This window comes from Salvelinus namaycush, chromosome 42 (genome assembly GCF_016432855.1).
Source record: "Salvelinus namaycush isolate Seneca chromosome 42, SaNama_1.0, whole genome shotgun sequence".
NCBI classification, from domain to species: domain Eukaryota; kingdom Metazoa; phylum Chordata; class Actinopteri; order Salmoniformes; family Salmonidae; genus Salvelinus; species Salvelinus namaycush.
The window spans coordinates 338,130-363,613 of record NC_052348.1 but is presented as its reverse complement, the minus strand read 5'-3'; the positions used below and the strand labels follow the sequence as shown (position 1 = coordinate 363,613).

The 25,484-nt window shown below is 42.0% G+C and overlaps 2 protein-coding genes and 1 long non-coding RNA gene across 4 annotated transcripts in view; 2 read left to right on the top strand and 1 right to left on the bottom strand.

Annotated features, from left to right (window-relative positions):
- LOC120034962 (long-chain-fatty-acid--CoA ligase 1-like) overlaps positions 1 to 9,717 on the top strand; it is a 52,689-nt gene extending 42,972 nt beyond the window's left edge. Inside the window, exons 14-21 of the mRNA XM_038981683.1 lie at positions 736 to 831; positions 1,407 to 1,479; positions 1,739 to 1,827; positions 4,867 to 4,983; positions 5,700 to 5,843; positions 6,075 to 6,176; positions 7,370 to 7,441; positions 7,679 to 9,717. Coding sequence (XP_038837611.1) covers positions 736 to 831; positions 1,407 to 1,479; positions 1,739 to 1,827; positions 4,867 to 4,983; positions 5,700 to 5,843; positions 6,075 to 6,176; positions 7,370 to 7,441; positions 7,679 to 7,819 — 834 coding nt within the window. The 3' untranslated portion in view covers positions 7,820 to 9,717. The remainder of the gene's footprint in view (positions 1 to 735; positions 832 to 1,406; positions 1,480 to 1,738; positions 1,828 to 4,866; positions 4,984 to 5,699; positions 5,844 to 6,074; positions 6,177 to 7,369; positions 7,442 to 7,678) is intronic.
- Positions 6,893 to 13,949, bottom strand: LOC120034964. Of its 2 annotated transcripts, none has more exons than XR_005474090.1 (4): positions 13,722 to 13,949; positions 12,993 to 13,191; positions 12,659 to 12,787; positions 6,893 to 7,968 (listed from the first exon to the last, which is right to left on the bottom strand). It is a non-coding gene; the product is annotated as an uncharacterized LOC120034964 (long non-coding RNA). The 2 variants fall into 2 exon arrangements; XR_005474089.1 differs by having other exon boundaries at positions 12,659 to 12,753; positions 13,722 to 13,946.
- A 72-nt stretch (positions 13,950 to 14,021) lies between these two features.
- LOC120035095 (caspase-3-like) lies at positions 14,022 to 22,674 on the top strand. The gene is made up of 6 exons (XM_038981870.1): positions 14,022 to 14,258; positions 15,117 to 15,256; positions 17,376 to 17,504; positions 19,591 to 19,766; positions 21,259 to 21,373; positions 21,617 to 22,674. Exons 1-6 carry the CDS (start codon positions 14,194 to 14,196, stop codon positions 21,844 to 21,846), a joined length of 855 nt encoding a protein of 284 aa, XP_038837798.1. The 5' UTR covers positions 14,022 to 14,193; the 3' UTR covers positions 21,847 to 22,674.
- The last annotated feature ends 2,810 nt before the right edge of the window (positions 22,675 to 25,484 follow it).

Genomic DNA, 25,484 nt, shown 5'->3' with positions numbered 1-25,484 from the left:
AAGATTTTTAAACTTATGTTGACATGATCAGTCCAATCAAAGCTACGGTAAATATAATGTGTTTTTTTTAATCTGTGGCTTATGACCTTGAGCCACCATGGATGGGCACTTAATGTAACTCTATGGCAGCACCCAAGGGGCTTGAGCACTCCCCGTAGATTTTGCGGTGACGTAGTGTCCCTATCAGTGACAGAACACTGAGCCAATCACGTCGCAACTAGAGAACATTACCAACCCCTACACTCCATATTTTCCGCTGGCTGCCCCACCACAGAAAGCACTGAGCGAGGCTGAAACACCTGCATTTTGGAGCTGCCTTAAGAAAGCAAAAAAGAGACCATGTCTGTATGCAGCTTTTAACTCTTTTAACTCTTTTTTGCTATCAGATATGTGCCATGTATTAAGGTAAAACAGGCAACATTAAAATAACTGGTGGGGTTCAAAATGGGTCGCCACTGTTTTTGAAGGTTAATAAACTCACTGGTTTGAGACCAGAAAATCAACCAAAAATGTCTCTGCTAATTATTTAAAAATGTAAATTCATAATAATTTCTACACACTTTCTACCTGGTTTAAGTTATTTTTTTCCATTAATTTACCAAAAATATATTAAAGAAAATTACTCGACACATGCGACCCACTCAACCTCCCTCGACCCAAATTTGAGAATCGCTGGTCTATTGTGAGGTACAACCATGGATGTCAATAACGTCTTTCCTCCTTTGTGCTCTCCAGAACAGTCTTGGGGGTCGTGTGAGGCTGATGATCACAGGAGCGGCCCCAGTTTCTCCAACCGTCCTGACGTTCCTTCGTGCTGCACTTGGCTGCCAGGTGAGACTTCCCTTCATTGATTTACACATTTAAATGACAGGTGAACAAAAGGATAAACTCTCTAGTCCATGCTTCCACCAATCCAATGCTTCTAAATGTGTGGGGAAGAGTGTACAAATGCCCCCTTTCCCAGAGAATTTGGATGCAGAGCCTGGTTGCGTTCTAATTCTTTAACCTTCTAAAGAGGTGTGCACTCATTCACTCCCCCTCATGCATTTAAAAGCATTGGATTGGTACAAGCATGGCTGGAAGGAATTTCACCCATATCCAACACACTAGTCATTTCCTTTTAAATCCTTTAGGGGGAGTTTACAGGCGCACTCTTTGGGGGGAGAGGTAGAGAATCGGAATGTAGCCCTTTTCATACCCTAGAGAAGTAGCGCCCTCTTGACACTTCCTGTTTGTTCAATAATGTTCTCTTTCTATCAGTCAAAACAATCACTTCATGTTTGGGAATCAACCTCCTACCCAACCAGCCTGCTTGTGGTGCTGAAGATGGATAATACTAGCATCAGAAACACAAGTTACTCCATTACAGTGCTTTCAAATCAATGTCTGGTGCTTCTACTTGACAGTTTTACGAAGGCTATGGTCAGACTGAGTGCACAGCCGGGTGTACCATGTCCGTGCCTGGGGACTGGACAGCAGGTAATACACACATTCAAGCGTTACCGACACATTCAATTACTACCACATCACACAACGCATACCACCACATGCTTAATCCAACAAACAAGTCACACAAATGGCTCTACACCCGCTCTACACTCTGATTCTACAATGATTTAAGAACAGTTTTACTTCTGTCTTGTGTGGCTCACTGGAATCTTCATGAAACCTTGTTGGCATTATGAAAGAACAGACAAAAAGTGTTACTGAATGTGACAACGCATCTCTTTCTGCCCAGGTCATGTGGGGGCTCCACTGCCCTGCAACTATGTAAAGCTGGCAGACGTGACTGAGATGAACTACTTTGCTGCCAATGGGGAAGGAGAGGTGAGGTGTAAAGACCATTGGAAGTCCCACCTTGGTTTCTTGCGTGCCTTTGATTGGAACAGCCAGTCTCAAATTGCTCCCTGTTCCTCCCCCTTGGCCCTAACCAGTTGATGTTAGCATATCTGAAGGGTCTGAATGGGTATAAGCACTATAGTGGTAAAGCTTCCACCTTACTGATCTGCAAACATTGAAAGATAAGGGCCAAGTGCAGTGGTAAGGCTTTAATACATGCAGTAAAGAGAGGTTTAGAGTTCGACCAAAACAATGTAAACACCATGGAAATTCCACACATGGGTCCCCCCTGGTGGGGATAGATCCAGAATTTCCTCATTGCCACCCATCAAAATTAGCCTATCAACTCCAATACATGTTCATGTCATCGTCACCAATCAACCGCATTACACTTAAAAACGACTTAAAATACCACCATCTATATGGCTAGCTATGCTACTAGCTTATCTGAATTTATCCAAGTTAGCAAACATACTTTTTTATAAATGGTATATGTGGACACCCCATCAAATAAGTGGAATCAGCTATTTGTCACACCCATTGCTGACATGTGTATGAAATCGAGCACACAGCCATGCAATCTCCATAGCCAAACATTGGCAGTAGAATGGCCTTACTGAAGAGCTCAGTGACTTTCAACGTGGCACCGTCATAGGATGCCACCTCTCCAACAAGTCAGTTCGTAAAACTTCTGCCCTGCTAAAGCTCCCCCAGTCAACTGTAAGTGCTATTATTGTGAAGTGGAAATGTCTAGTGGCAACAACGGCTCAGCCGCGATGTGGTAGGCCACACAAGCTCACAGATCTGTCCTCAGTTGCAACCCTCACTACCGAGTTCCAAGCTGCCCCCGGAAGCAACATCAGCACAATAACTGTTCTTCGGGAGCTTCATGAAATGGGTTTCCATGACCGAGCAGCCGCACACATGCCTAAGGTCACAATGCGCAATGCCAAGCGTCGGCTGGAGTGGTGTAAAGCTCACCGCCATTGGACTCTGGAGCAGTGGAAACTCGATCTCTGGAGTGATGAATCACGCTTCACCATCTGGCAGTCCGAAGGACAAATTTGGGTTTGGCAAATGCCAGGAGAACGCGAGGAATAATGGTCTGGGGCTGTTTTTCATGGTTCTGGCTATACCCCTTAGATCCAGTGAATGGAACTCTTAATGCTACAGCATACAATGACGATTCTGTGCTTCCAACTTTGTAGCAACAGTTTGGGGAAGGGTCTTTCCTGTTTCAGCATGACAATGCCCCCGTGCACAAAGCGAGGTCCATACAGAAATGGTTTGTCGATTGGTGTGGAAGAACTTGACTGGCCTGCAAAGAGACCTGAACTAAACCCATCAAACACTTTTGGGATGAATTCAAACGCCGACTGCAACCAGGCTAATTGCCCAACATTAGTGCCTGACCTCACTAATGCTCTTGTGGCTGAATGGAAGCAAGTCCCTGCAACAATGTTCTAAAATCTAGTGGAAAGCCTTCCCAGAAGAGTGAAGGCTGTTATAGCATCAAAGGGGGGGATCAACTCCATATTAATGCCCATGATTTTGGAATGAGATGCTTGACGAACAGGTATCCATATACAGTTAAAGTCAGTTTACATACACTTAGGTTGGAGTCATTAACTTGTTTTTCAACTACTCCACAAATTTCTTGTTAACAAACTATAGTTTTGGCAAGTCGGTTAGGACATCTACTTTGTGCATGACACAAGTAATCCAACAATTGTTTAGACAGATTAAGTGTTGAAGTGCAGAATCATGTTGTGGGGGTGCTTTGCTGCAGGAGGGACTGGTGCACTTCACATCATGAGGAAGGACAATCATGTGGATATATTGAAGCAACATCTCAAGACATCAGTCAGGAAGTTAAAGCTTGGTCGCAAATGGGTCTTCCAAATGGACAATGACTCCAAGCATACTTCCAAAGTTGTGGCAAAATGGCTTAAGGACAAAGTCAAGGTATTGGAGTGGCCATCACGAAGCCCTGACCTCAACCCTATCTCAAATTTGTGGGCAGAACTGAGAAAGCGTGTGAGAGCAAGGAGGCCTACAAACCTGACTCGGTTACACCAGCTCTGTCAGGAGGAATGGGCCAAAATTCACCCAACTTATTGTAGGAAGCTTGTGGAAGGCTACCCGAAACGTTTGACCCAAGTTAAACAATTTAAAGGCAATGCTACCAAATACTAATTGAGTGTGTAAACTTCTGACTCACTGGGAATGTGATGAAAGAAATAAAAGCTGAAATAAATCATTCTCTCTACTATTATTCTGACTTTTCACATTCTTAAAATAAAGTGGTGATCCTAACTGACTTAGACTGGACATTTTTACTAGGATTAAATGTCAGGAATTGTGAAACTGAGTTTAAATGTATTTGACTAAGATGTATGTCAACTTAAACTGTACATTTGGTCATGTAGTCTGTTTTCTAAACCCTATTGTACAACTTCTAAATTATGCAACAAGAAATTGGCCAAATCAGACTTTAGTAACCACATTATGTGCCTGCTAGAACACATTAATCATGACGGATTTGATGAATATCCACATTGTTAAGTTTTTTTGAATGACCTCCAATGGCAGCGTACTTGGTCTGCCTTCCATTGATCTCTTTAACGCATGTATTGGGACCTACTGGAATACTGAGATGGGTCTTCTCTAGCTTGCTTTATTGGGATGGGGGTTTTCCCAGTTGAATTTTCTTTAACATTTATTTAACTAGGTAAGTTAAGAATATTCTTATTTACAATGACGGCCTACCCCGCCCAAACCCGGACGACGCTGGGCCATTTGTGCGTCAGCCTAAGGGACTCCCAATCACGGCCGGATGTGATACAGCCTGGAATCAAACCAAGGACTGTAGTGATGCCTCTTGCACTGAGATGCAGTGCCTTAGACTGCTGCGCCACTCGAGAGCTTGCTTTGATACTTCACAATTTTATCAATAGCCTTTGAGGAGGTGGGTGTGTAGCCTGGTCTCATGTTTGTATTTGTGTATAAAATTCTGCTTCTTTGCAGGTGTGTGTAAAAGGACCAAACGTATTCAAGGGCTACCTGAATGACCCGGAGAAGACAATGGAGGCCTTGGATCAGGATGGCTGGCTCCACACGGGAGACATTGGGAAGTGGCTGCCTGTAAGTACTGTCAACTCTACATTCAGCTACCTCTGTGTTTCTCAATTCTGCTCATTTTTTTTTAGGCTTGATGGTGACTTGATTAGTTGAATCAAGTGTGTTAGTGCTAGGGCAAAAACAAAAATGTGCACACAATTGGGTCCCCAGGACCAAGATTGGGAAACACTGAGCTAGCCTATAAGGCAACGTATGGCAATTGTCCTCTGGTGGGGCTTGCACAGTGACAGTTGTTGTGCCAGAACGCTCACCACACATGAGGTGAAATATGCCAATTAGGAATATAGGGGATGATTAGGTGGCTATGATGGAATGGGGCCAGGTTAGGAATTTAGCCATGACAATGGGGCTAACACCTGTACTCTTACGGTAATTGCAATGGGATTTTTAATGACCATTGGGTCAGGACACCCGTTTATCGTTCCATCCGAAAGACGGCACACTATGCAGGGCAATGTCCCCTTCACTGCCCTGGGGCATTGGATCTCCTTAGCGCTTCAACACCACTGCCAGCAGCATCTGGTATCCCATCCAGGGATCGATCAGGACTGACCCTGCTTAGATGATGATGATGATATAAGTACCAGGAAAAAGAGATCAGCAGACACTGGCCCACCCCTGCTATTGGGCCTCAATCTATGACTGACTAAGAGTAGTAATGGGGCTAAATCTGATGTAGTCTGTTTGTTTACTGTACTGTTTGTTTACTGTACTTTCAGAATGGCGTTCTGAAGATCGTGGACAGGAAGAAGCACATCTTCAAGCTGGCTCAAGGAGAGTACATTGCCCCGGAGAAGGTCGAGAACATCTACATCCGGAGCGACCCGGTGGCCCAGATCTTTGTCCATGGCGATAGCGTGCAGGTGTGTGACAAACCAAATACTTTCTATTGATGCACTTTGTTTGTGGTTGGGTATGTACGTGCATAACGTTTGCTGTGGCTGTATTCACCATCGGACTGAAACTTGTTTGGGTTACACTTATGACTTTCATGTATAAGCCACTGCTTGTAAATGTTGATACATTTGTAAATTAGTACAAATGCTTATGAATTGTAAGAAGATAAATGTTTGAAAATGTCTTGTTTGGCACAGGCATGCCTGGTGGGGATTGTGGTGCCTGATCCAGACTTCTTACCAGGATGGGCAAAGAAGAAGGGCATCGAGGGTTCTTATTTGGAGATGTGCGCAAGCAAGGTTAGCTAGCTTCAATGGTATGGCAGATTTACCATCAACTAACAGTGTATTCAGTGGCTAAGTTCCACAGTCCATCCTCTTAAACTTCAACAGGTGTTGTCCTCAGAAAAATGTAATTGCAGCTTGAAGAGCCTCTACAGTAACTCATGGACCAAACACCAAGACAGTCGGGAAGAGGGCACGACAACGTCTTTTCCCCCTCAGGAGACGGAAAATATTTAGCATGGGTCCCCAGATCCTCAAAGTTCTACATCTGCACCATCGAGAACATCCTGACCGATTGCATCACTGCCTGGTATGGCAACTGTTCGGCATCCGACTGCAAGGCGCTACAGATTGCAGTGCGTACGGCCAAGTACATTACTGGGGCCAAGCTTCCTGCCATCCAGGACCTATATACTAGGCGGTGTCAGAGGAAGGCCCAACAAGTTGTCAGACTCAATCACCCAAGTCATACTGTTCTTTCTGCTACCGCACGGCAAGCGATACCAGAGTGCCAAGTTTAGGTCCAAGAGGCTCCTTAACAGCTTCTACCCCCAAGCCATAAGAATGCTGAACAATTCATCAAATGGCCACCTGGACTATTTACATTGACCCCCCCCCCCCCCCCCCCCCCTTTGTTTTACACCGCTGCTACTCGCTGTTTATTACCTATGCGTAGTCACTTTACCCAACCTACATGTACAAATTACCTCAACTAACCTGTACCCCCGCACACTGACTCGGTACCGGTAACCTGTATATAGCCTCATTATTGTTACTTATTTTATTTCTTTAGTTTATGTAGTAAATCTTTTTTTAACTCTATTTCTTGAACAGCATTGTTGGTTAAGGGCTTGTAAGTAAGCGTTTCACGGTAAGGTCTACACCTGTTGTATTTGGCGCATGTGACATACAACTTGATTTGATTTGGAGTGTAAAGCCTTAGAATAAAGCAATGTATTGGGCATGCTAGCGTGGATATCGGAACAAGGCCAATCTCATCTCAAACACTCATCACAGTTTTTGTTTGTACTGAACGTGTCCAAGAAAATGTGACCCCTGACATGCAAAAAAATTTTTTGGGGGGGGGGATTGTATTAACAATAGACTAACGAACAAAATACTACAAGATAGTTTGAGTGAACTATCCCTTTAAAGTACAGCCATTAAGATTGTCTACACTGCCTTGTCTAAAGTGCCTGTCTTTCCAGGAGTTGAAAAATGCCATTCTGGAGGACATTCTGAGGCTGGGGAAAGAAGGTGGGCTGAAGTCTTTTGAGCAGGTAAGGCATCCTTCCTAATACTCCACACACTCCTTTAGGCACCATTTAAACAAGATAACACTCACAAGCGATGTTGGTGCCAAAATGTGCATGATTATAATGCTGCCTCTAGCCCAGAGTACTCTTGGATTTAAAAAAAAAAACTACATTTGCATCTCAATGGGACTCGGCTTGTTAAATAAACGCTAAATGCATAATAAGCGGAATAATGAATAACATGCTCTCTGTCCCGTGCAGGTGAGAGATATCTCGCTGCACACGGAGATGTTCTCCGTCCAGAACGGCCTCCTGACGCCCACGCTCAAGGCCAAGAGGACCGACCTTCGCAGTCACTTCCGGGAGCAGATTGACCTGCTCTATGCGACGATCAAGATGTGAACCCCCCGGTAGAGGGGAAAGGGAAGCAGAGGGTGACGATCATCTGGAAACCATAGCCCGCTCCACTTGAATGTAATGCTCCTCGGATGTGATGATTGACGGTTGTGCCCTCCCTTGTCTACTGTGACAGTGTCTTTGGTCCCCTTGCGCTGTAGAAGAGATGGAGAGGGAGGGAGACGGTTATGTTAGAGGCCTAGACCGGGATTTGTACAAATGCAGGTAGACCATGCACTGCGATTAGACTTTTAAAGGCGATTTTCCCAGACGTTCACGGCGCGCTGTGTTTACAGCAAACGTGATCATGTCAGCACAATCCCTTTTAGAAGTAAATTGCAGTGCACAGGTTGTTTATCTACATTTGTTTATATCTAGGCCGTAGTGAAAGAGGGAGAGATTCATGCCTTACTGTCCATGTGACTCTGTGTCAACCATTCCTGTCAGGTTTCAAGTGCAGATCGAGTCGTCTGGAGTTTCTCGACCATCTCACGGTCGGTAATCCTTCAATTGTGTCAGTTTCAATTAACTCATTTTTACTAATCATCTCTAAGTTCTGACAAACTTTAGTTTTATATTCTTATTTTTGTTATGTTAATACCACACCCATGCAGATGTTTCAGTATCACCCTACTGCCTTGTTCAACTTGAGAAATACAGTAGCTATTTATAGCAGTCTATTTAATGTTTGTCTCTTTTAATTTAATTTGATATTTAATATCATTGATGAATGTTACTGTAAGTAGTGTCTGTCTGTAGAAGGGGGAAAAAATCACGAGGACATCAATGGGTCATGGTTGATACAGTAGAAGTGCCATGTTTTATTTTCTCTGCATTCCCTTTCTCTGCATACCAACGTTGTACTGTCAGAAGGCCTAGTCTAAACCTTTCTGAACAGTTCCAGATCTATTTTACACACAAGACAAGTAGGAAGACGTCCATTCAGAAAGGTGTTATGATCTTCTGAACCGCTAATGGTACAAAAGCCTGGCAAAGGAAACAAGCCTCCCACACATCAGGGATAAAAGACTAGGTTGTTTGTTTTCGTTCTGGTATTGCACACGCCGATGTTTCTGCTCTTACACAGAAACATTTATTCTGTAAGTGTCCTTAAAACTACAGTGGCCTCAATGTGCCAAAATGCACACGCTGGTACCTGTCCTATCCACAGAAAACTTAGTCCTATCGGCAAATTGGAACCTGGGTCATATTCCGAAGGCAACAATCAGGAGCCAGCTGCCCAATTCCGATTCTCTCCCCGAAATGTGCACTTGTTCACATAAAAGGAATAATTGGGTGTAAGAAATGATGCAAGGTCTCTCTAGCTAGCCCATGCTTAAACAAATCCAATGCTTTTAAATAATGTTTTCAAATGGAGGTGGTAAAACTGACCTTTGTCCAATTGAACTGCACACTCACCATCCATTTGAAGATGTTTGCTCCCATTTGATGCCTAATGAAGGATACCCTGGAGAATGATCAGGTTAAGCTGGTTTAGACCAGTACCAAGCCATGGCTCACTGGCCCCTTGCAAGCTTGCTTTTTTTTGGACAAAAATAGTGATTGTGTTAGGCCTAACCAACCATTTACCTCGTCTATAATGTGGTTCCTTATATAATTTCAGTCTCCTTTGACATCTAACAAAAAGGGTCCTTTTGTGAATTCAGGTTATTTAACAATGAATTAAGTGCTCATGATACACATTGACCTGTTAACATTGTTCTGTACCTGACTGGGTTTATCTGCTTGGATTACGTTATCGAGACACTGTCACAGATGGCCAATACTAGGAACTTGAGCTCTCCTTAAATCGACTTAGCAGTGTTCGGTTTCGACGTGTTTTGTACAGGAGTGAAAATCATACCTTTTCATTTATTTGACTGTACCAAATAAACACTTTTGTCCCTGCTCTCTGATTCATCTTTTTTTTTTGTATACAGACATTCTTTGTGATGTACGCAATACGATGAAACTGTTTTCAGTCATCAAATGTTAAACTTCATCAAATGCATGGTTTTATTTCGATTCCCATTAGCGTTTGGAGAAGCATCTGCTACTCTTGCTGGGGTCCACAAAAAACACATGACAAGTAACACTGATAGACAAGGACGGTCACAAGAAATACAACAAAAAATGTCGCCTCACAGTCCCTGCCTTTCCATGAGATGTTTAATCCATTTCCTAAAGGTAATTTTACTGTTTTCTTGAGTGTTTGGAGTTCCATGCAATCGTGGCTCTATAATACTGGAGACCCCTGGTGGCATGTCTTGTGGGATATGCATGGGTGTCTGAGCGGAATGTTATTTGATTATGTAGACAATCTGGAGTTTTCATTGCAGTAATACTTTTCATGAAAACTAGAAGAGAAGCAGTTAATCTATCATGAACCCTCAACCAGGATGGACTGGCGTGTTAGTTCTATATGTGCTGCTCTGTGTTGAGCCAGCTGTAGCTTTGCTAGGTCTTTCTTTGCCGCACTTGACCATATTACCTGACGCATAAGCCAGAGCCTTAACTAATACAGTCGATTTTTGTATATAAAAAAAAAAACTCAGAACATATTTTTATAACAGACATACCCCTTCCCCATCTTCACAACTTTGTCAATATGACTTGACCATGATAATTGACCATCCTGTTATACCTAGGAGTTCGCTTCCTCAACTTGCTCAGTGGTTACACCCTTTATGCACAACTCCAGTTGAGGTTTACATCTTAGGTTCTGAACCAAATAAAATGCTTTAGTTTTATGTATTTAAGACCAGTTTATTACTAACCACCCATTCTGATACAAACTCTTCATTTAGAATGTCAGTGAGCTCACAGGCTTTGGGTGCTGACATGTTAAGTGTGAATTAATCCGCATACATAGTCATTCTAGCTTCGTGTAAGACCTGTGGCAAATCATTTGTAAAAATAGAGAAGCATAACGGCCCAAGGCAACTGCCTTGAACACTGGGTTCTATTGGATAAACTCTCCAACCATGTAATGGCAGGTGATGTAAAGTCGTAAGTGAGTTTCTTCAATAACAATTTATGATCAATAAGAAAGGCTGAACTGAAATCTAACAATACAGCTCCAACTATCTTATCCATTTATTTTAACCAATCATCTTTCATTTGAGTAAGTGCAGTACAAGTTGAGTGCCCTATCTGAAATTCAGAAGTTGAAAAATGATAGTGTATGGCTCAGTTGGTAGAGCATGGCACTTGCAATGCCAGGGTTCGATTTCCACGGGGAACCAGTACAAATGGAAATGTATTCACTCACTACTGTAAGTTGCTCTGGATAAGAGCGTCTGCTAAATGATTAAATGTAAAATGTATTTGGTCAAAGCAAAATCTCTCCCATCAGTTTACTTCGAACAGGCAGCAAACTGATTGCTGGCTCTTACAGCCATCCAAAGGGTGCTTTACTATTTTTAGGCAGTGGAATTACTTTCGCTTCCTTCCATGCCTGTGGACACATGCTTGGTGACTCAATTTGCAGATAAATGGTTTGCAGTCATATGTTTATTATAAAATCACTCACAAAATAATCCAGAACAAACAAGTACCAGAAAACAGGTAAGGAGTTGGTAGTTTATCAATTTTCAGTTATCAGAAACATCCTACCAAGCTATATACAATTCTACGCTATCAGAACAACCAGTAGGGCCGGCATTAGTGCGTATGTTATCGTGTGTGTTTGTGTGTTGCTTCACAGTCCCCGCTGTTCCATAAGGTGTTTTTTTAATCTAATTTTGCTGCTTGCATCTGTTACTTGATGTGGAATAGAGTTCCATGTAGTCATGGCTCTATGTAGTACTGTGTGCCTCCCATAGTCTGTTCTGGACTTGTGGACTGTGAAGAAACCTCTGGTGGCATGTCTTGTGGGGTATGCATGGGTGTCCGAGCTGTGTGCCAGTAGTTTAGACAGACAGCTTGGTGCATTCAACATGTCAATACCTCTCATAAATAAAAGTAGTGATGAAGTCAACCTCTCCTCTGCTTTCAGCCAGGAGAGATTGACATGCATATTATTAATATTAGCTCTCTGTGTAGATCTAAGGGCCAGCTGTGCTGCCCTGTTCTGAGCCAATTGCAATTTTCCTAAGTCCTTTTTTGTGGCACCTGACCACACAGTAGTCAAGGTGCAACAAAACTAGGGCCTGTAGGACCTGCCTTGTTGATAGTGTTAAGTGTTAAGAAGGCAGAGCATTGCTTTATTATAGACATATTTCTCCCCATCTTAGCTACAACTGCATCAATATGTTTTGACCGTGACAGTATACAATCTAGTGTTACTCCAAGCAGTTAAGTCATCTCAACTTGCTAAATTTCCACATTAACTGTCATACCCCATCAGAACCCAAAATATAAGCTAGTTTTGCTCCATTGTTTGTAAACAATGTAGTTGTAAACGACACTGTATAACCTCAAAACATTATTAAAATTCTGCAAGTCAGTCTTTGCATCCATAGCTCTGTCTATGAAATTGAGAGTGGCTAAATTAACATTTAATTCCTCAGAATGTACAACAAAAAACATCCTTCTACGGATCACTTTTGGACCACATGTCATAAGGGCTACTGTCATAACAATTACCTAACAGATGTCATAAACAGTCTCGACAGCTGGTTTCACCTTATGGCAAGTTACTTACTCTGGGATAACCTAATAGCAACGCATCGCAGGTTGCCTGTAGGTAATGATTACAGTTGAACTTGAAAGGGTTATTAAAGTGCGGTAGTACCATTGGTTAACAATCTTCAGTTATGACAAATAGGACTTTCTTATTTCTTAACTGCCTCTGAAGGTATAAGTAAAGTTGTATTGAAGTGAATGGTGTTACCTTATACATACCTGTAGTAATGCCATAGCTCACTGTAACTGATGACCAGGAAGATCTTCCCATCCATCTTGGCCTGTTCCTTCTCAAGTGCAAACACGTGCACGTCCTTTGAATTAGAGGGCAGTCAAAACTACAGTTAGCTGAAAACAAATGTCATTTTTTTCTGTTATTATGACACATGGAAGTGCAATGAAACACACACGTCACACAAAAGGGAACAAAGTCCTCCGGACATACCTGCTCACAGATCTGTTTGTGCCGTCTTGTCAAATCCTATGGTCAATGTCAAACATGACAGCACAAACAGATATGGCACCACGTTACTGCAGAGATGCTGGTGCGTACCTCTCTGGGCAAAGTTGATAGCCATACATTGACGGGGGAAGAGCTTCCATATGGAGGATGGCTGCCTGCTTGGTTTGAAGCGAGAGGACAAAGGACACTGCTGGAAGGACTGAGCTAGTTGTTCCACCTTCTTCAATCTGTTTCCCCCAATCACCCGTGTTCATCTTCTATGTGATGCAGGCTGCCACCACAGTCATTTCTGCATGTAAGAAAAACAATTTTTATTTGATTACTTTAATGTAGTTGTGTCAGTGTTTTTCATTTCTAACTTTAACAATGATCAATACTGAAGGCATTACTATAGGCCCATCTCTGATTTTGCACTCACAACAATATGATTGTGAAGCCCCATCATTATTAGGTCTAGCAGAGAATGGATGGGATGTGGCTGGAGAAATGTAGCTAGGGCCAACATTCAAATTCCCGACACATTGGATGCAAGGACTGACAGGCCATGAGAATGACAAGATTGTTTTAGCGACATTCATTTTTTTGTTTACAAGCATTCAATTGTGTATGAATTGGTACTAATGAATTGTGTATTACAGCCTGATTAAATCAGACTAGCCATACACACTGCACATTTAGCCAGAGTTGAGTGTAATGTGTACCAGTAATGTTAGTACTACTAAAATGTATAATAAGATGTAAAAACCTGCTTAACGTTTGCTAAGCTAAGCTAACGTTACAGAATTCGATTTACAGCAGGAACTGAATCTATCTACTTACAGGAACCCGTGTTGAAAACGTTGTTTTGCTGCGAAAAGTGACGTACTTCCAGTGCGCTAGAAGTGTGCCTTACTATCCAAATAGTTGAGCACATTATACTTTTGTCTCATAAGCTGAATTCGTGCAATATGGCTATTACATATTACAAATGCATATAGCCCATCAATATGGAGCCACAAGTTATGTGTATTATTAATATTATTTTTTAGATGGGATCATATGAGTGGTGTGGAAACCGAACGCCCCCTTGCATTGGTTTTGATGGTGACGTAATCTCATATTGTTTACTCCGGACGCTACTATTGGTTGGTTGCTGACTGTGTTTGTAACAAAGAACTCCAGGAAGACATACGCATACAGTATATTGGCTTTATAGAAGTGTGGCAATTTGCACGGTCTGACCAAAACTTTACTACGATTTTTTAAAATATATAATAACTGACATTTGTTTGAAATCGATTCGCAGAATACCATGTCAGTAGCAAACGATTTGAGCGCTGGGGACTGCATTGACGCCAGGCGGGGCGATGGACAAGAGTGAGATTCTTTGTTATCACAATGCATGCATTTTACGAAGTAGCCTAGTCAACCGTGGTAAAGTTGGTTTGAGTGTCGATATTTACCAGACAGTCGGGCCTTCACATGTTATTAAAAATAATTGTAATGAAATCAGGACATTCGGCTACATTGTTACTTGATCATCGTGTTGTGGTCGTGGAGTCTGATGCCAAATTTGGTTCATGGCCAGTATAGCTAGACTACATACAGGAAATTGGCAAAATTGTTTTTGTATCACGCCTATAGTTGACACACACACAGCCATATCTATGACTAAAAATATACATTTTACAATAGGAAATCTATTGTATCTCTTATTTAAAACGTCTTCTCTTTTTAGTCATATAAATGGCTTACCAGTCGGAGGGAGAGGGAAGGCACAGGGTCAGTCACATGGCAACATCCCTGGGATAATTTTGAGTTAAGAGCCTGCCTGGGAAATGCTTTTGAAATGCATTCTTCAGCCCTTCCTACAGTAATCACTGATCTGATGATTCTGCAGGTGAAAAGTAAGGGTACCACCTCATAGCTCATCCACACAATCCACATGTCTGATCAGTGATTACTTTGAGGAAAGTAGGAGGGAAGGATGCTCAAAAGTATTTCAACAGATCACATGTATCCTTACTCAAATCCCAGTCCGAGATCTGACTTACACAGAGTATCAGATTGGTGTATTGCTGTGATCTAACTAGTGGTCCTGTGTGGCTCAGTCGTAGGTTCAATTCTCAGAGGGATAACATGCATAGATGAAAATGTAGGCTATACAATCACTAGGTTGCAAGGGACTTTGGATGAAAGCGTCTGCTAAGTGGCATCTGTTTTATTATTTCTTAGGTGTGAGGGCCCCCGTGGTGGCTCTGGGTCTATGCAGGTGGACGCCAAACCTCACTCCCATAGCTTCAGGTACAGTCTCAGTTACCCCAGCATTGGCCAGTGTATCATCATCAACAACAAGAACTTTGACAGAAGAACAGGTATTGTGTTTGTTCAGTTGTAGACATAGGATGATGTTTTTCCTTGTCTAGTCTATGTCTAATACATGTGTTTTGTATTTGCATAAAGCTTGTTGTTCAGCTTCTTCCCAGTGGGTGAAACTAGTTGAAATTACATCATTATTACCTGATTAAATTATCGGGCAGACTCTTTTCTCTGTACATATCAATGATGTCGCTCTTGCTGCGGGTGATTCTTTGATCCACCTCTACACAGACGACACCATTCTGTGTACATCTGGCCCTTCTTTGGACACTGTGTTAACAAACCTCCAAACGAGATTCAACGCCATGCAACACTCCTTCCGTGGCCTCCAACTGCTCTTAAATGCTAGTAAAACGAAATGCATGCTCTTCAACCGATCACTGCCCGCACCTGCCTGCCCGACTAGCATCACTATTCTGGACGGTTCTGACTTAGAATATGTGGACAACTATAAATACCTAGGTGTCTGGCTAGACTGTAAACTCCTTCCAGACTCACATTAAGCATCTCCAATCCAAAATTAAATCGGCTTTCTATTTCGCAACAAAGCATCCTTCACTCATGCTGCCAAACATACCCTCGTAAAACTGACTATCCTACCGATCCTTGACTTCGGCGATGTCATTTACAAAATAGCCTCCAACATTCTACTCAGCAAATTGAATGCAGTCTATCACAGTGCCATCCATTTTGTCACCAAAGCCCCATATACCTCCTCCACTGCGACCTGTATGCTCTCGTTGGATGGTCCTCGCTACATATTCGTCGCCAAACCCACTGGCTCCAGGTCATCTATAAGTCTTTGCTAGGTAAAGCCCCACCTTATCTCAGCTCACTGGTCACCATAGCAACACCCACCCGTAGCACACGCTCCAGCAGGTATATTTCACTCGTCATCCCCAAAGCCAACACCTACTTTGGCCGCCTTTCCTTCCAGTTCTCTGCTGCCAGTGACTGGAACGAATTGCAAAAATCACTGAAGTTGGAGACTTATATTTCCCTTACTAACTTTAAGCGTCAGCTGTCAGCAGTTTACTGATCGCTGCAGCTGTACAAAGCCCATCTGTAAATAGCCCATCCAACCAACTACCTACCTCATCCCCATATTTGTTTTTGTTTTCCCGCTCTTTTGCACACCAGTATTTCTACTTACTCCAGTGTACATTTCAAAATTGTAATTACTTCACCACTATTGGCCTATTTATTGCCTTACCTCCTTACTCCATTTGCACACACAGATTGTTCTATTGTGTTATTGACTGTATGTTTGTTTATCCCATGTGTAACTCTGTGTTGTTGTTTTTATCGCACTGCTTTGCTTTATCTTGGCCAGGTCACAGTTGTAAATGAGAACTTGTTCTCAACTGGCCCACCTGGTTAAATAAAGGTTCAATATTTTTATATATTTTTTATTATGTAAACTGGTTGTAATGACATTACCTCACCCAGCTTTGTCTGCTGGGTTACTACTGTAAGAATATGTGTAAAGGCAGCGGTGTAAAGTACTTAAGTAAAAATACTTTAAAGTACTAAAGTAGTTTTTTGTACTATTCATATTTTATACAACTTTTACTTCACTACATTCCTAAAGAAAATAATGTACTTTTTACGCCATAAATTTTCCCCGACACCCAAAAGTATTTGTTACATTTGAATGCTTAGCAGAACAGGAAAATGGTCCAATCCACGCACTTATTAAGAGAACATCCCTGGTCATCCCTACTGCCTCTGATCTGGAGGACTCACTACACACACATGCTTTTTTTGTAAATGATGTCTGACTGTTGGAGTGTGCCCCTGGCAAGCTGTAAATAAAATAGAAATAAAATGGTTCCATTGGGTTTGCTTAATATAAGGAATTTGAAATTATTTTTAGTTTTACTTTTGATACTTAAGTATATTTAAAACAAACTTTTAGACTTTTACTCAAGTCGTATTTTACTGGGTGACTCACTTTTACTTGAGTCATTTTCTATGGTATCTTTACTTTTACTCAAGTATGACAATCAGGTACTTTTTCCACTACTGTGTAAGGCTGTATGTACACAATGATGACACATTGCATATCCAGAAAGCAAATAGAATTAGTCTAATAACTTGACTTTGTTTTTAAAGGTATGAATGTACGCAATGGCACAGATGTGGATGCAGGCAATGTGATGAATGTGTTTGGGAAACTGGGTTATAAGGTGAAGGTTTACAACGACCAGACAGTGGACCAGATCAAGCATGTTTTAACCACAGGTAAGCTTGTTCGGAAGTCAGCACCACCACTGACAACCACTACAGAGATAGGTTTGTCTTCGTATGAAGATCATACACAGAAGACATTCAGTAAATTAAGTTTTAAAAGCAGCCCATTCACAATAAAAACAGGTACATGGTCTCCTGTACTTAAACTGAGAATCAACAATATGATGTTGCCACGAGCAACAGGGTTAACCAAAGACATTGCAGATGAGCGGGATGCAAAACTATCCGCTCTCACAGTATCTGCACATGTGCACTGTTGCACTTCATTCACTCACCTGCAACGTGATGGCTGTGTGGAAACAATGGTGGAGAAAATGTGCGACTCGCTTCCCACTTCTTCTTGTCCCGGGAAATCGTCCCAATACTGCTCTTGTCTACCTTTTAAAGGGGCAATCCGCAGTTGAAACAATAACAAAACCTAACCCCACCATGTTTTGGTAAAAAGCTGAGAGATGAGGCTGAAGAAATGTAACCATTTTCAAACTCATAGACAGGACTGACCATCCATGATATCAACATTATAGTATTAACCATGTTTTAAAATGCTGTACAGTGTTTGTTTACATTTACTTTGTTTACAAACATTGAAGTAACGCAAGCTTATATTTTGGGTTCTGATGGTATACAACAGTTTAACTAAGGGTACATCAATACTTTCTAAGTCCCAAAATTGATGTAGCAACAGCAGATTTCTCCTGGCTTAACAGGATCGATATGACAACAGCCAGTGAAAGTGCAGGGCGCCAAATTCAAACAACAGAAATCTCATAATTAAAATTCCTCAAACATACAAGTCACAGAAAAACACATTTTTCCAGCCAAAGACAGGAGTCACAAAAAGCAGAAATAGAGATAAAATGAATCACTAACCTTTGATGATCTTCATCAGATGACACTCATAGGACTTCATGTTACACAATACATGTATGTTTTGTTCGGTAAAGTTCATATTTATATAAAAAAATCTCATTGGCACGTTATGTTCAGTAGTTCCAAAAACATCCGGTGATTTTTCAGAGAGCCACATCAATTTCCAGAAATACTCATAATAAACGTTGATCAAAGATACAAGTGTTACACATGGAATTTTAGATCCACTTCTCCTTAATGCAACCGCTGTGTCAGATAAAAAATTTAAAAAAGCTTTACGGAAAAAGCAAACCATGCAATAATCTGAGTACGGCGCTCAGAGCCCAATCAAGACAAAAAGATATCCGCCATATTGTGCAGTCAACAGAAGTCAGAAATAACATTATAAACATTCACTTACCTTTGATGATCTTCATCAGAATGCACTCCCAGGAATCCCAGTTCCACAGTAAATGTTTGTTTGTTCGATAATGTCCATCATTTATGTCCAAATAGCTACTTTTTTTTAGCGCGTTTTGTAAACAAATCCAAAGTCACGAAGCGTGTTCACTAGGAGCAGACGAAATGTCAAAAAGTTCCGTTACAGTCCGTAGAAACATGTCAAACGATGTATAGAATCCATCTTTAGGATGTTTTTAATATAAATCTTCAATAATGTTCCAACCGGAGAATTCCTTTGTCTTCAGAAAAGCAAATGGAACAGATCTCGCTCTCACATGAACGAGCGTCACGAGCTCAAAGCATTCTGCCAGACCTCTGACCCATTCCCCTCTCATTCGGCCCCACTTCACAGTAGAAGCCTCAAACAAGTTTCTAAAGACGGTTGATATCTAGTGGAAGCCGTAGGAAGTGCAACATGACCAATATCCCACTGTATCTTCAATAGAGGCTGAGTTGAAAATCGACCAACCTCAGATGTCCCACTTCCTGGTTGGATTTTGTCTCCGGTTTTTGCCTGCCATATGAATTCTGTTATACTCACAGACATCATTCAAACAGTTTTAGAAACTTCAGCGTGTTTTCTATCCAAATATACTAATAATATGCATATATTAGCAACTGGGACTGAGGAGCAGGCAGTTTACTATGGGCACCTCTGGGCACCTTATTCATCCAAGCTACTCAATACTGCCCCCAGCCATAAGAAGTTAAAGTGTCTTGTCAATTCTGTGAAGGACCTATCTAAAACATGCTGTTGTGTTTCCAGCCTCCAAGGAGGACCACAGCCGCTCCGCCTCGTTCGTGTGTGTCCTGCTGAGTCACGGGGACGATAGTGTGTTCTTTGGAACGGATGCCTCCATCGAGCTCAAGAGCCTCACCAGCCTGTTCCGGGGCGACCGCTGCAACTCGCTGGTGGGCAAGCCCAAACTCTTCTTCATCCAGGTACTGTTGCCATCACGTGTATTCCTAGAACCGACTTTTAAAACTGCACAGTAGCAAATTTACAAAGCCGTTGCACCTGTTTGGGGTTTTTGTTTTCTAGATGGAATTAAAGTGAAATAAAAGCACTAGAACAACAATATGAAGTTAAGGTTAAAAGAAGGTATAAGATAGCGGTTAATTTAATCCCCTACTGACAAAACAGGTCAGTCTCGTCCGCAGTCAAATCAAATGTTATTAGTCACATGCGCCGAATACAACAATACTTACAGTGAAATGCTTACTTACGAGCCCATAACCAACAATGCAGTTTAACAATAGCGAGACTATATACAGGGAGGTACCGGTACAGAGTCAATGTGTGGGGGCACCGGTCAGTTGAGGTAATATGTACATGTAGGTAGAGTTATTGAAGTGACTATGCATAGATGATAACAGAGAGTAGCAGCGGTATAAAAGAGAGGGGGGGGGAAATGTAAATAGTCTGGATAGCCATTTGATTAGGTGTTCAGGAGTCTTATGGCTTGGGGTAGAAGCTGTTTAGAAGTCTCTTGGACCTAGACTTGGCGCTCCGGTAGCGCTTGCTGTGCGGTAGCAGAGAGAACAGTCTATGACTAGGGTGGCTGGAGTCTTTGACAATTTTTAGAGCCTTCCTCTGACACCGCCTGGTATAGAGGTCCTGGATAGCAAGAAGCTTGGCCCCAGTGATGTACTGGGCCGTACGCACTACCCTCTGTAGTGCCTTGCGGTCGGATGCTGTGCAGTTGCCATACCAAGCAGTGATGCAACACATAGGTGTTCCTTTTGTCCAGGTTGGAAAGGGCAGTGTGGAGTGCAATAGCATCATCTGTGGCTCTATTGGGGCGGTATGCAAATTGGAGTGGGTCTAGGGTTTCTGGGATAATGGTGTTCATGTGAGCCATGACCAGCCTTTCTAGGGCACTTCATGGCTACAGACGTGAGTGCTAGGGGTCGGTAGTCATTTAGGCAGGTTACCTTAGTGTTCTTGGGCACAGGCGGTGGTCTGCTTAAAACATGTTGGTATTACAGACTGACAGGGAGAGGTTGAACATTTCAGTGAAGACACTTGTCAGCGCATGCTCGCAGTACACGTCCTGCTAATCCGTCTGCCCCTGCGACCTTGTGAATGTTGACCTGTTTAAAGGTTTTACTCACATTGGCTGCGGAGAGCGTGATCATACAGTCTTCCAGAACAGCTGGTGCTCTCATGCATGTTTCAGTGTTATTTGCCTCAAAACGAGCATGGAAGTAGTTTAGCTCGTCTGGTAGGCTTGTGTCACTGGGCAGCTCTCGGCTGTGCTTCCCTTTGTAGTTTGTAATGGTTTGCAAGCCCTGCCACGTCCGACAAGCGTCAGAGCCGGTGTAGTACGATTCGGAAGTCAAGAGGTGAAGGATGGTTCAAAAGTTAGCCTTTGCGTTTTTGTGTGTGTGACTGTGACCATGTCTCCTGTTTCCCTGTGTGTGTGACATGCAGGCGTGCAGAGGTACTGATCTGGACGTGGGCATCGAGGCAGACAGCAATTCAGATGGGAGCTCGACCAAGATCCCTGTGGAAGCAGACTTCCTCTATGCCTACTCCACAGCTCCAGGTCCAAGACATGTTCCAAAGCCACACACACATACATAGAAGCACTCTCCAGTCAAGTTGCCTTGTTTCCTTGAAGTATGCACAGATCTATAAGTAGTTGGATCTGTGAAAGCAAGGCTACCACCCTTTTACTTCTACCAATCCATCCACTTAAGATCTGTTATTATCTTGAGCAAGGATGCATTTTCTGAATTATTCAAACCAGGCCTTTGACTCTTATGCACTCTCACACGTCTTTCCACAGGCTACTACTCGTGGAGGAACACTCAGACTGGCTCCTGGTTCATCCAATCGCTGTGTGAGATGATTGGCAAGTACAGCAAAGAGCTGGAGGTCCAACACATCCTGACCCGGGTCAACCACAAAGTGGCGACAGAGTTTGAGTCTGCGTCAAAGTCTCCTGGTTTCGATGCCAAGAAGCAGATCCCCTGCATCGTATCAATGCTGACCAAAGAGATGTACTTTACACCCTGATAGGAGAAAGGTGTGAAGAAGCTCTTCATTTGCCTGCTTCCAGATCGATTTTAGCTGTCTCGCCAACAGCTATGGTCACTGTTATAGGAGTTGGCAAGAGAAGAAAAACAGACCTGGGATCAGGCTAGCTTCTATCTGAGTGAGGGCAATAGATGTGTGTTTTGGTTGTGGATTGTATTAGCTGAATTTTTAACACCACTGCTCAATCGCTCTGGATCAAGTTGGACTTGGTTTAAACTTGTAGACTTAAGTATCACATTTTATGTTGGAGGTTGAAACCTCTGTCATGCTTTCATCCTGATGTCATGCACAGAGAAGTTGACTTTTCTTCAGGGTTGGGGTCAGTTCCCGCTTCAATTGCGTCAACTGAGGAAGTGAAAAATCCTAATTGTAAATGTTACATTTAATTAACTTCCTAAATGCACTGATTGATTTGAAAGTTGAATTGACCGCAACCCTGTTTCTTACTGAATGATCCTTTTTGTGTTTAACGAAGGATGTGTATAAAGTTTTGGGAGTAGATTGCAGGGGCATTGTGTTGTAATCAAATCATGGATGTGCAACTCGTCTACAAGCACCAGCAATTCTCCCTCAGGTTTCTCATACAGTTTTATTTAAACATTTCATTTTATTATTTTTACAATGTCTAGAACCACATATATTTTGTTGGATACTTGAATGAGTAGTTAAAGTGCATTCCTCAAGGGATTATGTTACATTTGTCTTTTGTGTTGGTTTAAATTGTTTATATATATTATTTAAATTGCAGGATATTGTTTAGGTCCATTATAGTTGTACTGTGAAATAAACTATCCTGTAAAAAATGTATTCTCCAGAAATAAGACTTGCTTCCCTTTCGCCTTCCTTCATGAAATCAGTGTCTCTTTCAGTCGGCTCCAAACGGTCAATTGCAAGCTCTTCCTGACCCGAACAGGACCAAATGCTTATTCCGTTTGTAGGTTAAAAACATTTGCTCCTGTCCTGGCATAAGCAAGTGTGTGGTATGCCGGTAGGATGTGTATGATGATAGTAGAGAGGATGTGTCCTCTCTAACTTGGAAGATACATTTTGCCTACATATTAAAGGCCCAGTTGTAGAAGCGCTACTAGACAGTAGGCTTAAAGGTGCACTCCGGTAGTGATGCGTGGAATCAGCTGTTTGTTCAACCACACCCGCCGCAATTGCTAATAACCCATCTGCAACTGTCCGACTATGTGATAAAGTGAAAATGCAGTGCAAAATTTCCACATGACATCAGTTTGACGGGAATTAAAAGCTGTGAAAATTACCTAATTACCTATGTTTCTGATAAGATTTCAGGTCTGCTAAATCATATTTCTCCACTCCTGTTCCTGAGTCAAAATGTACGTTGGTGTATAATTTTACTGCAAGAACTGCTTAATTCTGCAGGAGTTAATTACATTATTAAATATTTTAAATAATCATAATGGTGCCAGAGGAGATGGCTGCCGTTTTACGGGCTTTTAACCAATTGTGCTGTTTTGTGTGTTTTTTTTTCACGTTATTTGCAACTTATTTTGTACATAATGTTTTTGCCACCGTCTGTTATGAGCAAAACGAGCTTCTGGATATCAGAACAGCGATTACTCACCTCGAACTGGACAAATATTTTTTCTTTAACGAGTCGCACGCAAAGCATTTACTCTAGATACCCGACCAGGCAGATACAGGGGACGCAGGTCCAAATTGTGAGAATTTGTCTGCAAGTGGGTAACCCTTCTCTACCATCTGTACTATTGGCCAACGTGCAATCATTGAATAATAAACTAGATGAGCTCCGTTCAAGACAACTACCAACGGGACATTAAAACTGTAATATCTTATGTTTCACTGAGTCGTGGCTGAACGATGACATTGATAATATACAGTTGGCTGATTTTTCCGTGCATCGGCAAGACAGAACAACCGCCTCTGGTAAGACAAGGGGTGGCGGTCTTTTGTCTATTTGTCAATAACAGCTGGTGCGCAAAATCAAGTATTAAGGAAGTCTCGAGGTTTTGCTGTAGACCACACTATTTGGGGCAGCAGGTAGCCTAGTGGTTAGAGCGTTGGGCCAGTAACCGAAAGGTTGCTAGATCAAATCCCCGAGCTGACAAGGTAAAAATCTGTTGTTCTGCCCCTGAACAAGGCAGTTAAATTATGAGGACATTATGTATTTTGAAAGACAAAACACTGAGTATCATAATAAATAGCACTTTGATGATGTCATACAAGCAAGTCAAACACCTGTGAGTCCAAATATTCACTTCCATATCATAAAACTTGGCATATACAGAGTCAATGTTTATTATCACTATGATTGACGTACAATTACAAGATGACGTGGCATTATACCCTGGGTTGTCCTGAACAGAATGAGTATTGTTTGTTCTATTGTGAAGAAAATTTGCAGCGGACCACACATCTGAATGAACTCAACTCCATTCTATGTGCACCGAAATTACGATCTACTTCTCTGAATTGTCTTGTAATTTTATAGTTTAGCTAGTCATGTTGACAATAGAACAGGCTTTCAAATGATGCCCACCTGACCCAGATTGCTATTTATAATGGATCGTATTTGGATTGCATAAACAACAGTTCTTGTGTAAAGGCGGGAGGCCTGTGTTCCAAAGAAAACAGCTGCAAGTGTGCTTGCTCTAGTTCCTCAACGGCACAGCTAGGAGAGCTCAAAAAAGAAAAGTCAACTATGAAGTGCTATGAGTCATAAAAGTGCATTGAAGTTACTTAGGAAACTGCACACTTTGGAGAGGTGTGTGGCCACTTGGAAACACCAGTTAGACCTCTCACTCAAACCCTTGTCATTTATTTGTCTTATGTTGCACCTACCCAAAATGTTTCAAGAATATTCTTATCATGTTACTGAATGTTTCCAGAGTATTTTCAGATTTCCTTATCAGCAAATGCGGCGAATAGTTGAGTAAATGTAAAATGCACATAAAATCAACAGTGTAATGTTAGGATTCACTCGTGTCAGCTGAACTTTTGTGTCCTCACCTTTAGTCTAATCATTTTTTTCCATCATCTCCAAAATGTCCCCTTTCAATTGCTACCATTGGTTATGCATACAAAAGAAATATGGAAAAAGTGTAAGAAACATAGCAATTTAGCCCTATCCAAATAGGCCAATTCCCACGAGTGTAAGGGGTTAACCCACTGTTCCTAGGCCTTCATTGTAAATAAGAATATGTTCTTAACTTACTTGCCAAGTTAAATAAAGGTTAAAAAAAATTACCAAGAGAGTTGAAATCTTTATTTTTCATAGTAGTCTATTTACCACCAGAAACCAATGCTGGCACTAAGACCGCAATCAACGAGCTGTATAAAGTCATAAGCAAACAAGAAAATGCTCATCCAGACGTGGCGCTCCTAGTGGCCGGGGACTTTAATGCAGGGAAACTTAAATCCGTTTTTACCTCAGTTTGACCAGCATGTTACATGTGCAACAAGAGGGAAAAACCTCTAGACCACATTTACTCCACACACAGAGACGCATGCAAAGCTCTCCCTCGCCCTCCATTTGGCAAATCTGACCATAATTCTATCCTCCTTATTCCTGGTTACAAGCAAAAACTAAAGCAGGAAGCACCAGTGACTCGCTCAATATGTAAGTCAGA

Bases quoted from the DNA above. Each gene is read 5' to 3' on its own strand.
- LOC120035095 (XM_038981870.1), top strand. From the start codon at position 14,194: ATGTCAGTAGCAAACGATTTGAGCGCTGGGGACTGCATTGACGCCAGG. The intron at 14,259-15,116 runs GTGAGATTCTTT...ATTATTTCTTAG, and splicing joins AGGCGGGGCGATGGACAAGA to GTGTGAGGGCCCCCGTGGTG. The intron at 19,767-21,258 runs GTACTGTTGCCA...TGTGACATGCAG, and splicing joins CCAAACTCTTCTTCATCCAG to GCGTGCAGAGGTACTGATCT.